Source organism: Lepisosteus oculatus, chromosome 10, assembly GCF_040954835.1.
Source record: "Lepisosteus oculatus isolate fLepOcu1 chromosome 10, fLepOcu1.hap2, whole genome shotgun sequence".
In the NCBI taxonomy this organism is placed as follows: domain Eukaryota; kingdom Metazoa; phylum Chordata; class Actinopteri; order Semionotiformes; family Lepisosteidae; genus Lepisosteus; species Lepisosteus oculatus.
In genome coordinates this window covers 43138787-43153056 of record NC_090705.1, presented here as the reverse complement: position 1 = coordinate 43153056, position 14270 = coordinate 43138787, and the positions used below count along the sequence as shown (strand labels likewise).

Sequence of the window (14270 nt, the reverse complement as noted above, 5' to 3'; positions counted from 1 at the left end):
AGACTTTTAGTATTTTAATGCATTGAACAATTACACTGAATTACACTGACAATTACACTTAGGGCGGAGCGGTGGCTCTGTGGCTCAGGATCTGCACCTGTGACTGGAAGGTTGCCGGTTCAAATCCTGCGGCCGGCAGAGGAATCCTACTCTGTCGGGTCCCCGAGCAAGGCCCTTAACCCCAGCTGCTCCAGGGGCGCCGTACAATGGCAGACCCTGCGCTCTGACCCCAAGCTTCTCTTCCTTTCTATGCGTCTGTGTCTCCATGGAGAAAAGCTGGGGTATGTGAAAAGACGAATTCCTAATGCAAGAAATTGTATAGGGCTAATAAAGAAACATCATTATATATATTATTATTACATTATGAAGAGTAACTATTGTTAACCACATGGTCAACAATCCAAATTTTAGATCAAGAGTGGATCAACTGCTATGCTCTTTAGAGATTAATAGATAACAAAAATGCTGATGTTAGAAATGCTTCTCCATTAAAGTTTAATGTTCCCCTAGCTTTGCAGGAGATAGTTGCTGATCGGTACACCTCTCTGCTATGGGCTCCGGTTTTCTGCAGAGAGCCTCTGTCTCTTACGCTGGGAGCCTGGCAGCACATTTCCAGGTCCAGCCTCTGTCCTCTAGTGAACTGGGGTTTGGTGCTGTGTGGGAAGTCAAAGGTCCCCTGACTAACCAGGGGCCACTCAGCCCTGGCAGCACCCCACTATTTGTGCACCTCTGCTTGGGGGTTACCGAACACCTTTGGCCAAAGAAATAGCTGTAAATCAGGCTTGTGATGAATGGACTTTGCAGGGCTTGGCCTGAGGTCTTAAGCAATGCCTTTACTTTCTGAACCACTTGGGAGCTTTAGAACGACTGTTGGTTATCCCAAACGGTGTGGGATATAGTAACCATATAGTAGATGGTAGTCCTATATAATATTTATTTATAGTGGCTTTCAGTGATGAAATGGAATGCAACAGTTTTTTAATCTTTTTTATAGCAGTTTTTCCTATCTTACTTGTCAGTTGCTTCTGTGTCAGAGCCTGGAATGTAGCTGGAAAATTGGCTATTGCTCATTTGAGTGTGTACCATGTGAGTTTATAAAGCTTTGGAGTTTTTCTTTCTTCTCATAATTAAGGCAGCATGACACAAACTACCTCACCTTTTACATTTTACACTTCTGTTTTGTGGAATATAGTCTGAGAGCTTTGATATTGGTCATCCTGGTTAAGAGTTTTAGCTTTTGTAAACTATGCACATTTAATTGTAACTTAGATGGAAATTGAATGATGCCTTGTTAAAATGTAACTTTTATTTCTGTATGCTCAATTTTTTTTGCAAAATTGGGTTGTAATTGTAAGTCTGTGGAGAGATGGTTTGAAAAGCTCTATGAAAACATTTTCAGTTTAGAGTTCAAAATGTCAGATGACTGTAAATTCAGCATACTTGATTATAGTTTACGAACAAGAAATCTGATTTCTGTGGAATTTACATATAAGAGTTGTTCACGGTTTTTGAAATTACATCTTGTGCAGTCTAAACATTTCACTAATAGAGGCTTTTTGTTATGAATGCGCCAGCTGAGACAGCACTGCCAGTTAGAGCACTGAGGTTTATGTCTGTGTGCACTGAGTCTTGCAAGGCTTTTAATTGGACTTTTCTGTTTTGTTTCTGACACTTTAGTCAACTTTTGCATCTTATACGCATACTTCTTGGTGCACCAAAAACATGCTTGAAAGATTATAGATAAGGCAGTGCAGATTTGATAGAATTGTTTCCTTCATGTCTATAATGTCTAGTAACTTATGGGTAAGACTGCTTCTGATTTGACATGGTATTCAAGATTTGTGACTCTGAATGTGTGTAAATTTATAGATTGTTACCATTTTATATCATGAAGAAATATCTTAAAGATTTGCAGTACTTTTTAAAAGGCTGAAGTTTTGGAGAAGTGGAGAACTATATGAGAATTTAACTTACTGTACTGTTGTATATTTATGTCGTAAAATTACCTTCTTCAGGTCGTACACAATGCCACAAAACTGGTTATAAAGACATTTGCAGTCAAAATGTATCTATGGAAAAATTTAATCAGGCAATACACAATTCATAGAAGGTTTAGAAAGGATGCACACCCAGTGTACACTTATTTCCTTCTTGGGCTGTAGATTGTTGATCAAAACATTTTAAAATTCAGCATCAATGGAACTGTAAGTGACATGAATTTTATTTTTTTATTTTATTTGAATGTCAAGTGAGTTGTATACCTCATGAGTGTAGGTTGTGGCCTGACCTATAAGCTCTTAAGCCAAAGCCTACACCAATAAAATACATTGTATTCCTGGTTCTGCAGTCCCCCAATCTCAAGCCTGTCTACGTGGTGCTCTTGTCTTAATTTAACTCGGTAACCTCTACCACTGTTGCTTGTGGTAGATCAAGGTGCCAGATGCTGGGGTTCAGACTTCCCATGGCTTGGTTTAATTCAACCAATTGAGTGCATTCAGCACCAGAATCCTTATGAGCGCATGTGAGCATGCCGTTCCTGTCTGTATATGTACATTAATTGGTAAACTGCGAGTTGCTGTGAAAGCTATCGGACAGCAACTTTTAAAACGGGTTGAAACTTAGTGCAGAAAATGCTTTAAAATCAGTCGGTTGATTCAGGCTCAATACATTTATTTTGAGAGCTGAAGTTGAAATGTAGAAATGAAAACCAGAAGAGTGGTGCTGCAGGACTAGGATTGGGAAAATGCTGGACTAAACTAAAGGATTCATTTTTTTTTTCCAAGTTTGTTTCCACATGTAATCGTGCAAAAAGAGAAATATCAATCACTCCTGTCATGCTTCAGACCTCAGTGTCTCGCTGTGCCGAGGAATGCCCTGTGGGTTAGGACTGGTCGTCCTGCCTGTCCCAGGGAGCAGTGTGGTCGATTTGGCGAGAGGTCTTGCTTCCATTTCCTGCAGTAGAAACCCACCAAGTTCTTGTGAATCCTAAACCAGGAATTAAAGATTCTGAAGTTTTTCTTTTTTGGAATTTCAATAAAAACCACCCCCTTTGTTGAGTTATATAACTTTAGCAAATGTTATGGGGACTCTGGGCCTGTGTCCAGAGTAGCCTTGGAGTGTGTGCCATGGACCGTTGCCATGGCACACCAAGGGAAGCTCACCAGCTCCTGACCGTCTTCACTGGGCTGCTGGACGTGCTGCCTTTTATAAAAACTTGAGTTCCCTAGATTTATGGACTTGTCAGAAATTTATATTGCAGTATGTAAATGAATTACACTGCAGTAAAACTGAAACCTTAACACCGTTGACCAAGCGAGTGATTGATGCCTGAATTACTCATTTATGTTCCATCTTTCCAGTTGTAGCTTGTTCTCAAGTATGTGATGAGATGAGAGAGAGAGAGATCTAAGAATAAAGATGCTTTGTTTTAAAATCCACAGCCCCGGGCTTTCATGCAGTGCATGAATAAACGGTCATGGAATAGCGAAACACTCAGTCAATTCTTCTAGTGTCCCAGTCGGTGCGCCTGTGCTGCCTCAGACTGGCAACCCCTGTGGATCATCTTCCCAAGGCTATTCATTCACAACATACAGACTGGTTGTGTAGCATTACCATTCTCCACTGCATTTTATTGCATGTAATAGCAACTGGAAAGAAATCTCCATGTCTGTAGGGAAATCTTGCAAGTCAAAACAAGAAACCATTTGCAAATTGGCAGAACAAGTGACCCCTATGTTAATGACGTATCTAATAGGTTGTGAATCAGGTTGTCATTGCAACATTGGAAAAGATAAAAGCAAGCTGCCTGTTAGACGTTTGTGGTTATGGAGATTAGGAAGGTCTTCTAATTTTAGTTTTGAGCTCTCTTCTGGCTCAATTACTTTGTGCCTAAAGTTGTCGAGGTTTGTGTAACTATACAGATCTTTGTGTCCATTTTCTTACCTTGAAAAAGTACGGTTTAGAAGCTATTTCCTCAATTTTTAGCATCTAAACATTAAAGATATTGAGCATTGCTGCAAGTTGAAAGGTCAGCATTTTTTTTACATGCTGGATTTGCTCTCTCAGATCAGTCTCCTTACCCTGTTCAGGAGAATCGGATTGTTTGCTGCTTCTTAGATGAGCAACAGTGGGATCTGGTTCTTCCAGCTTTTCTTAAGCCACAGACTGAGTATTATTAGATTATCAAAATATAAATGATGCTGGGCAATAATATTTAAATATTTTAATGAATAGGGGGGCCAGTAACAGGCATTTTAATCATGGACCACTGTTGGTCACATGACCTCCAGCTAAGGAACGAAGTTTCTTTAATACGAGTGCATTACTGCATGGCCCTATTTCAGTTTCCTGTGTTTCTCAATTTGACCCTGTGTTGTTCATACTTATTGATCCTTCAATAAGTGGCTAGCTGTAGTCCCTATATCAGTGAGCTGTTGTCAAGCGAATAAGCATGGTCTTGTCATGCCCCCCCTTCCTGTGTTCATGTGGGTTTTCTCTGGGTGCTCCGGCTTCCTCCCAGGGTGCACTGACATGAAGGGTGGGATCGATGGGATACTCTGTCGTGTTCCCCCAGGGTTTCTTTCCTGGTTCCGGTTCTGCTCACTCAGCCAAACACAAGAACTGGGAATTCAGGGGGGTGATTAACAGAATTCTTGCTAATTTTCTTCCCATTCTATTGTATTTTTAGTCTAGATTGCCGTAGTTTTAAACATTGTAAATACAGCATTTCACTATTTAATAGAGCTAAAGTGCTTATTACATTTCCTGTTCGTTGCATTTTGGACTACTTATATACTGTTCATTAATGCAACACTTGTAGAAATGTGGGTTTATCATTAGAAACACTTGTGTTGATTCTGCGCTGTGATAACCATTACTTCATGTGCTATGAAACAGATCAGTATTCCCAAGGTTGTAAATTTTAGTGTTCGGTTTTATAGATGTTTTCGGAGTGAATCAAGTGGTGAGTTCTGGCAGCATGTGGTTCCTGTTCCTGGAAGTTCAGGTCTGTGTTCTAGGATTTCTGAGAAATGAGAAATTGAAAATGTGGTTTGATTCTTTTGCAGCCATGTGACAAGTTTGGAATAAGTGCTTTAAATTAGAAGCATTTCGAGTGCTGAGTCAAATGTGTTGTGTATAAAAGGACAGTGCCTGTCTGATTTTAAATGTACAACAGCAGGGAAGAAATTTTGGGTATAAAAGTGTTGCCAATTTCTTTCTTATTGTGCATTGTGTTCTTCCTTTCAGCTTTTTAAACCTTAAAACAGGTAAGCACAGCCCTTATAATGTTCATCCCATATTTTTAATAATGAAGTGAGTGTAGGGGACGAAATCAGAACAATGTGTGCAGATTTCTTTGAGGCATTCATTTTTGATGAATGCACGGCATATTTCTCCTCAAAGCCGTTGATTCAAATAGTCTGTTGATTAAAAAAAATAAGTGATTAAGTGGGGGAATCTGATACTTCATAGTGCATATTTGCTCTTTAATCAGTTTTACATTTATTAATTTTCTATAGGGGCAGTATAATATTATGTAAAACTATGCAGTATGCTGTGCACTGTTTGACTTTTAGATAATTCATTGCATTAGCTGTGGGAATGGTTTGGCCAAGGTAGTTAATTTAATTTTCTTAAATAGCAATGTTTCGCTTTTTGTTTTGTGGAATTTTAAAATATGATGAGCATAAGCTCAGTATAATTAAGGAGTCCTCATGAAAAACTGTTACTTACATTTTCGGTTTGCACAAGAAGTTATCGTCTTATGGCGACTTTGGTTTGGATTAAATTACAGTTGTAGTTGGGGCCAGAGATGATGGTCAGGTTAATATACAACAGAGCTTTCTTTTTCATTGTTGGGGAAGTCATCCTGATTTATGCAATTAGGTGATTTTCCTCAGTGCTCAGGGAGTAGTAATTGAATGACAGCTTTGAGGCATTAGTGGAAATCGGTCCCAGAGTTTCACTTACGTTTGGAACAGAAGAAATTGTGAAAATGTTTGTGATGATTAAAATAACGTTTGTTTTTCTCTGCAATATACATTCTGTGTCAGAAGCAATATGTATTGACTTTAATTGATGTGATGATTCTTTTCATGAGTATGTGTAAGCGAGATTTCCTGTGTCAAGTTCTGGTCTCGAAGGTCTGGTGTCTGCACATTCCCATTCTGAGAACGAGCTGAATTAGCTGGTTACTGACTTAACTGAACCCATTGAACAGCTTCTCTCACCTCTATAACTGCAGTTGCTTTAACAATACCTAGGAAGCTTTTAGACACTCCAGCTCCCCAGGGTAGGGAGAGCTCCCCACTCGTGTTCTAAATTCAAAGATGAACGGTGCCGGGATAAGAAAATTCTGATTGAAGCCCACATGTAAGTAGATCAGTAGACAGTGACTTAAATGATTCAATAAATTAAGAATATAAGGAGAAAGGAAGCACTATATAAAGTGTTAAAGAATAGGGTTAAGCATAATTAACTAGTAGCTTGGGGCAGAAGTGCTTTAGAAAGAGGTGGAAAGGAAGATTGCAGAAAAACAGTATTCAAGCACAAAGAGGGCCATAAACAAAGTCATCTCGGAGCTAAAATGGGGGAACTTTTAATTTGTCTGGAAATTCATGAGCAATACACTTGAGCTCTGCTGGAGTGGATTGGATTGTGTTGGTTCCTTTTCTGGAGGACTGGGATTCTCCATCATGTGCTGGTGGCACCAAAGCCATCCATAAGAAAAATACATTTTATTTGCTAATTTTTTACATATTTAGATGGATATCAAAATTAATAAATTAATTTATATTTGTAGATTGTTGCTATAAAGTGCTTCAATACAAGTTGATAACATACAGTACCTTTTATCTGTCAAGGTTATAACTACAATATGAACCATCACTTTGATGGGCATTTTTCCTAGACAAAGTGCTATGTAATTCTTTTCTGGTAATGTGAATCATTTCTATTTTTGTCTGCTATACATCTATATTTGATAAAATAATAGAAAGAGATGAGCAGATGGTATTCCTGGAACTTCTCATTCCCACCAATCTAATTTGTCTGTAAATGTGCTCTCTGGTTTAGTTTATATGAGAATGTAAATCGCAAATATGCATATAGATGCACATTATGGTGCATCATGACTTTGAAAATGACGCATCTACAAATGATCTGAAACAACATTTCAAAGATGCAATGCTTTGCGTGGGCCTTTTCATTCCTGTTTTTCATGCTTTGTGGACAATAACGTCTCTCAAACCACTGTATTAGCTCAAACGCACGTATTGGTTATAAGGCAGATTTGCCATTTCAAAAGATTGTCTGTGCTTAATGGCAGGTACAATGGGTTGTATTGTCTCGTGTTTCCATGTTGTGTTTGTGTTCATCTCTGCATTAATGCTACAGATCTGCTCTTTAGTGTCTATGCCTTCTCTGGTGGTGGTCATCTTTGAATCATTGAGATTCTAGGTTGAGGAGTGCGAGTGCTGGTCGGTGGGTTGGAATCTAAAGAATACGAGAGCAATGTTGGGGTACAGGGCCCGCAGCAGATTTCACTTCACCTCCCCGAAACCTAGAGGGGCAAACGACTGGCGCGGGGGAGATTGCTGAAGCTGGGAGGTGGTGCAGTTTGTGGTGAAGAGCTCTGCTGGGATTCTGTCAGTCTTTCACTGACTCAGGATGAAGTACAGTGCAATGTTTTTTTTTAGATCACCTGATTTGTCTTCAGATTGGAGAAAGGTGTAGATTTGCCTATACTTGTTATGTTTACCCTTCTCCAGAGCGCATCTCCCTTTACTTCACTGCCGTCTCCTTGTTTTTACGTACTGATGCTAGCAGTCATCATACAAAGAAAAATCTAAAATAAATTCATGATGCTGTATTTTCCTAAATCACATTTTGCTTTCTAGAAATGGGAGAACCCTAATCCTATGCTTTGGAATAAATATTTTAAATAACATGCAGAACTGCATGAAAAATGTAGTGCTTTAGATTTCCCCTCTCCCTTTTGTCCATTCAGTCTTTAAAATCAATTCTTTAAAACTGAGGTGCACTTTTTTTGGCTTAGGCTTGATGGTGCTCATTTGTTTTGGGTGAACCGTTTGTAAAGAGCCTTCGAATATGAAAATAGCAGCGACATGGAAAAGCTTTCGAGGAATGCTGCTGAAAATTCCTTCAAACGTTCATTTGTAGTTGTTCAATTAAGCTCTCGTCAATCATGTCTGGAGAGTGCGTGCATCGCGGTGTGACACAATTATGTTGATTTTACTTTGTACTTTGTCCCCAAACAAAGATAAGCATTTCAGATATGATTTAATTTGTCTGCGCTTTTATGAGCAGCTTCGCGTTTGTCTGAAAAACACTTGACCCCCCACTCCCTCCCTCCCCATAACCGGAGGGGCAAATGAGGACGAGAGAACTATTTAATGATGCGCTCATGGATTTACATGCGTGAGGCTCCATTTCTTCTGAAAGCGAGTCAGCTGATCAAGCACTATCAATCTGTAGGAAAGCCGCCAGCCAGTCCTTATTTCTTCACTGCATGTCCCCTCCCAACACTCTGGATGTCCGTTCTTGTTTTCAGATTTTATCTCCCTTCTGCATCTGAGAGAGGTTTGATCCTGGACTGTTGCTAGAGCTCTTCATTGTCATTTCTTAATTGGAATGACCTGGTTTAATTATGGTATTAAAACTTTATAGATTTTGGAAACACTACATCAGAACCTGAAACAGTATCCTTTTTTTTTTTTAGAAAAGTAATTTAGAGAAGTTGTAATTTTACCCTCATTGATCGTTTTATATGCATAAATGATCAGACAAGTATAACCCAAAAACCTTTTTCTGCTTGAAATCTAGTAATACCTCTGGTCAGGTGAGCAGAGCTTAGTTATGGAAGGTTAACTGTAATGCTCTTAAATATGTACACTTGCAGCGAATAAAGTCCTTGATATACATTTCAGACTTTTAATATTTTGGAATTCTTAATTTTATACAATTAATTCAAATTTAAATACATATGACAAAGGAAAACTAAAACAAAGACAAGATATCAAATTTAGTGCTATAAGCCCCTGTAAAGAACTAAAAAGAGCTTACGCTATTGTCCTTATACCAGATATTGAGGACAACATTTTAAATTGAAGTTCAACAAAAAAATTAAATACTTAAAGTGAAAAATGCAGTTTTTAAAGGCTTCCTATAAGTCTATACTTAATACACTCTTTACATTAGTATATTAACAATTTTTTTCCATTAAAACTGGTTTAAACTATGGAATCAACATTTTTCTTTTTACCCAGACAGTGATTTGAAAGAGTGAAGCTACTAAGTAATATCTACCCTCAAAGATCCACATCTTTGGGTCATCTCATTTTGGCTGTTACAAAGGACATAGCTGTGCCTTCTTGTCAGGCGGAGGATATTGACAGTCCTGATTCAAAAGGTACTTGCATGTACTTGACAAGTGGCAGATGTTTAAGCAGAGAGGAGTGAACTGCTCAGCTTACCGTACATAACTAGTTTCCAGCTGGTTCTTGCTCTTAGGAACTCATGATCCATTAAAACTTTATAAAATACCTGAAGGCTACTTAACAGATCTTTGGGTTTTTGTGATTATTTACGTTCTTGTTCTGTTGTCTTTTGTTCTTGTAGGATAATGTAGATCGGGCTGCTACTCACAGGCCAGCAGAACTGATTGGACCAAGTTTCCAGCAATCGCCTAATCGGAACTCTCCTAACAATCAAGGTGAGAATCTCGAACACTGCACTCTAGGTTTTGTTACCTTAATTTTGTTTAGTGTTTTAAATAGATTCAACTTGTTGTTTACTTTAACAATGTGTTTTTTCTCTTAAAGGTCCAACTCTTTTAGTGTAAAATCTATTCTCATACCACAAGAATACACATTTTTATTCAATTTTCAGGGTGTAGGGAGATATCTTTGGTACAGAATAGAGGGAATGAAAGTTTTTTTACAGCTTTTACTATAGCCACAACGGAGAAAAATAGGCTTATAATTGCCGGCCAAATTCTGTAACATCACATGATGTAATTTAGTGAGGAACATGACTTCTGCAGTTTCTCCCAAAAATAACTCCCAAAATGTCTGTATAATGCATTTTGTAGTTGTCAGCAACTTAAGCAGAATTGATCTCGGTTATATTGATTCAATTTTCATCTTACATTGGTGTTCAGAAGCAGTACTGAACTGTATAAATTGTCGCCTGTGTCGTAACTATGGTAACATTTTTTTTTAACGAATTAAGTTATGGATTACCTTCCTGCTGTGTGAAATGTGCAGTGTGTATGCAAGTCCGAGATAACTAATTTGTTTGTTCTGTGCTGATCAAGAAGGGTAGAGGAAATGAATGGGTATGGGGAGGGTTTTAAAGCGGTAGACTTGCTCATTAAGTGCCAACTGGAATATACAGTGCTCTTCCACAGTAAACATTTCTGCAGTTCAAAGGATTGATTTTGTAAAGACACAGGGTGCCATTATAATTAAGCTTTCAATCTAATTGTACCATAAAGCATCCATCCATAATAATCGGAGCATGAGATTTTAATACAATATTGCCCCAGCATGGGAGGTAAGGCTTAAAGTTTTCTGAGATGTCTGGAAATGTATGAGAAAGCTTGGGGCTGTCATGGAAATTAATGGAGCAGAAATTACATTTTAATTTTTCAATTTTTTGAAGGAGCAATATGAAACGCTTCACGGCGGTGCCTACTATTTAAATTACGGGAGCAGCGAAAGTCCTAGTTATCAGATATTAACTAGAAGTTCCACAGAGAGTTAGTCATTGTTAGGTGCATTTGTGATAAATAGTATAGCTAAAATGCCACACTCTGCAGAATGCATGTATTAATAAATATTCTGTACTCGTCTCTGTGCGATCCTTAATGTCAATTAAAAAGTGTCCTCCTGTTGTAGAAGATAACATGTGCCCACTGTCTTGAGGGCTTGCAGGCATGCTGTGGTTTGTGATGTACAACATGTGTTTATGGAGCTGCCGACACAGAGGTGTAAATCTGGGTGCCATATTGCCGTCATGTGCCTTTCTGGTTACCAGATGGGAAACACAGTGGTTTGAGATACTAGCTTTGTACTATTATTATTTAATTTTGTTAGAGACCTTTTAAGGATACTTTACTAAATAAACAATCTGTCTAAAGATAATTTCTCATTTGATTTCCCTTTTAACAAAATCCCATCCACTTGTTAAATACTGTGATTAAACCTTTTTCACTTTCAATTTCATATACTGAATCGTAATATAGAGTTTTTAAAAGGAATCATCTCAGTGCTTTCAGAATAATTCCCAGTGCATTCATGGACATTTGTTACTTAGTTTTTATCTTATGTCCATAGTTTTAATTATACTGTAGGTTGACTGCTTTAAGTGAAAACAATTGAAACACTTGTATAATGACATCCAATAGTTCTAGTAGCGACAGTGAATCTTATTTGTGGGAAACTAGTGTTGTTACATCTTCACATTAAGAATAATGGAGATTAGTAGCCATGCCTTGTCTTTGCTGTTACTTTGAGTTCAGTACATTAATTCCAGGAATTGTTGTTCCATTCATTTTCTAACTGTTTTGTCCAGCCACTGTGTATGCTTACCTATAGGTTTTTTGTGGTATCTGTAGTCCTCACATGGGGACACACTGCATGACCTTCTATGCTTCCAGTCATTTAATATATCTTTGGTTTAAATCAGAACTTTCCATATGAAGTGCTCTAGTGCTCTTTTCTTTTGTTATAATGCATTTGATGTGCTCCATTGAGTAAGTGGAAAGTTTTCTTGTGTTCCTGAGTCAGACTTTAGACAATAGAAAGTGTTTCTAATCAAATAAAATAAAGCAGAAACTATTTTTTCCCTCTGAAGTCTTTGCCGCTAGAATAACAGTTTGCATATTGAACACAAATGTTTGGAAAACCCAAGTACAGCCCAGTGAATCACTTCCTGAGTATGAGTGACCCTGCTTGGTGTTCTAGTCAGTAGGTGTGTTCACTTTGAGGGCCAGCATTCATTGCAGTCTAGGATGTTTAATGTGAGTGTTTCAGTATCGTTTTTTAATTAATTCTTTATCCCCTTTTGTTTCCTGAAGCAAGCCACGCAGAACCCTTTCAGTTCAGTGTATTGCACTGCTGCAGAAAATGTATGGTATAGGTTGTGCTTTGTTTAGTAGAAATTCCAGTAGTATCTCTTGTCTTGTAGCAAACAATCTGAATACTGCTTGAAACTTTTAGCAAAGTTCCCAAGCAGCTTCGTTACTGATGATTTAAACTTTCTTTGGCAAATCACTCTGGGCTGTGATTGTGTATGGGGAAGGACAACTTTATAGGCCCTTTACATCAACAAGGAGTACAGGAAGGAATGGGATCATTGAAAGTGCAGAGTGCTTTGTTTTGATTGTGGCTGACCTCACTTTTTTAAACTCCACTGTTGGAAATGTATTACTTAGCAACTCGTGTTCAAGAGAAATAAATCAAGGAAAATAGCACATAGTTCGTTTTTTTTTTTTGCTTTGTCTCGGATATTTTTAACTCTGCTACATTCATTTCTTTTGTTAAAATTTCCGTGACTATGAAATGACTATCATAATGTGAAGACTGGAAGTATACTTTGCAGAGAGGCTTCACAATGTCTCTTAAAGGTAATGTGGAATGCACTTAATTGCTTAAAGTGTTGATGTTTTTTGTGGTCTGTAGCAGGTCTGTGGTCTCAATTTACGGGTGTTCCTGAATAATGCCCCACAAATAAAAATATATGAAGAATTTAGTTCTTAGTTCATGAATAACATACAAATAGCATTTGTACCAAGTCATTTTGAATCTAAATGTTTGAATTTCATGTAAAATATGAAGGAAAGACTGTTAGAAGTGGGTGGTGAGCAGTGTGGAAAATGCATGCGTGATGTACCCATGGCTGCATGCGGTCTTGTACTCTGATCCTTTTAAATGCCATTTTAAAAACTTAAAAGTAAAATTACAAATCATTGTAATCATTGTTTCCTTATTTAGATTTGGAGCTGATTCGTAGTCAACAATTTTATGTCGTTTTTTTTTTAAGAATGAGATGAACAGTAATTCCATACACTTGTATAGCGCTTTTCTGGACACTCCACTCAACGCGCTTTCCAGGTCATGGGGACTCCCCTCCACCACCACCACCAATCTGCAGCCCCACCTGGATGATGCAACGGCAGGCATAGTGCGCCAGAACTCTCCCCACACACCAGCTATCAGTGGGGAGGAGAGCAGAGTAATGAAGACAGTTCAGAGATGGGGATTATTAGGAGGCCATGATGGGTAAAGGCCAATGGGAAATTTGGCCAGGATGCCGGGGTTACACCCTTACTCCTTTTGAGAAACATCCTGGGATTTATAATGACCACAGAGTCAGGACCTCAGTTTTATGTCTCATCCGAAGGACGATGCCCTTTTACAGTATAGTGTCCCCGTCACTATACTGGGGCATTAGGACCCACACAGACCACAGGGTGAGCGCCCCCTGCTGACCCCACTAACACCTCTTCCAGCAGCAACCTTAGTTCTCCCAGCCAGGTACTAATCAGGCTCACACCTGCTGAGGTCCAGTGGGTTGCCAGATGTGTGTTGCAGGGTGACATGGCTCCTGGCAAAGTAGCTCAAAGAACACAGAGACCACGATTTCCCCTCTGCCTTGTCTCCTGCCTAAGCAACAAGGTGGGCACACTCCACCAAGATGCTTGTTGCTTGCTGCGCCCCAGGGTGTTGAACTAAACACGAGTAGGGGCAGCGCTACTTTTGTTAAAAAGCAAGATTAAGAACTTCACCTTTATCATTCCGTCTTTCCTTTTGTCATCCGCTATATTATCTCCAATTGAAGATTTAGTTCTTCCACAACATTGATGGACTAGGTTCTGATGTGCTGATGTGCATGGTTAATATTCCTGCTTTGTCCTGTACTGTAAGTGGGATAGGCTCTCCCGCTGTGCAGCCTGGCAGGTTAGATAAGTGGTTTCCAGCCATGGGTCTGGAAGAAGACTGCTGTTTTCATTGCAGCTGAGCTCTAAATATTCAGTGCTGATAGATGACTGACTTGATCCGCTTACTGGTTTAGACTTTTTTATTTGTGTAGTTCTGTCCGTCAGAAACAACCTGTTTTAAAAGCACTATTGGAATAATTAAGGTATATAAGATATAGATTTGTGACCCTCTTGTTGATCCCTGATTCTAGAACTCTTATCAAGAACAGCTAAAGTGTGGCTTTTATTGTGAAGAAAGGCTTTGATC

General features: G+C 38.7%; 1 protein-coding gene across 2 annotated transcripts in view; it reads left to right on the top strand.

The window, feature by feature from the left end:
• The window catches only part of grb10b (growth factor receptor-bound protein 10b), a 90228-nt gene that overhangs the window by 30193 nt on the left and 45765 nt on the right, over window positions 1-14270 (top strand). For both annotated transcript variants that reach the window (XM_015356982.2, XM_006635520.3), the window contains exon 3: window positions 9640-9733. In XM_015356982.2, the coding sequence (XP_015212468.1) occupies window positions 9640-9733 (94 nt within the window). The remainder of the gene's footprint in view (window positions 1-9639; window positions 9734-14270) is intronic.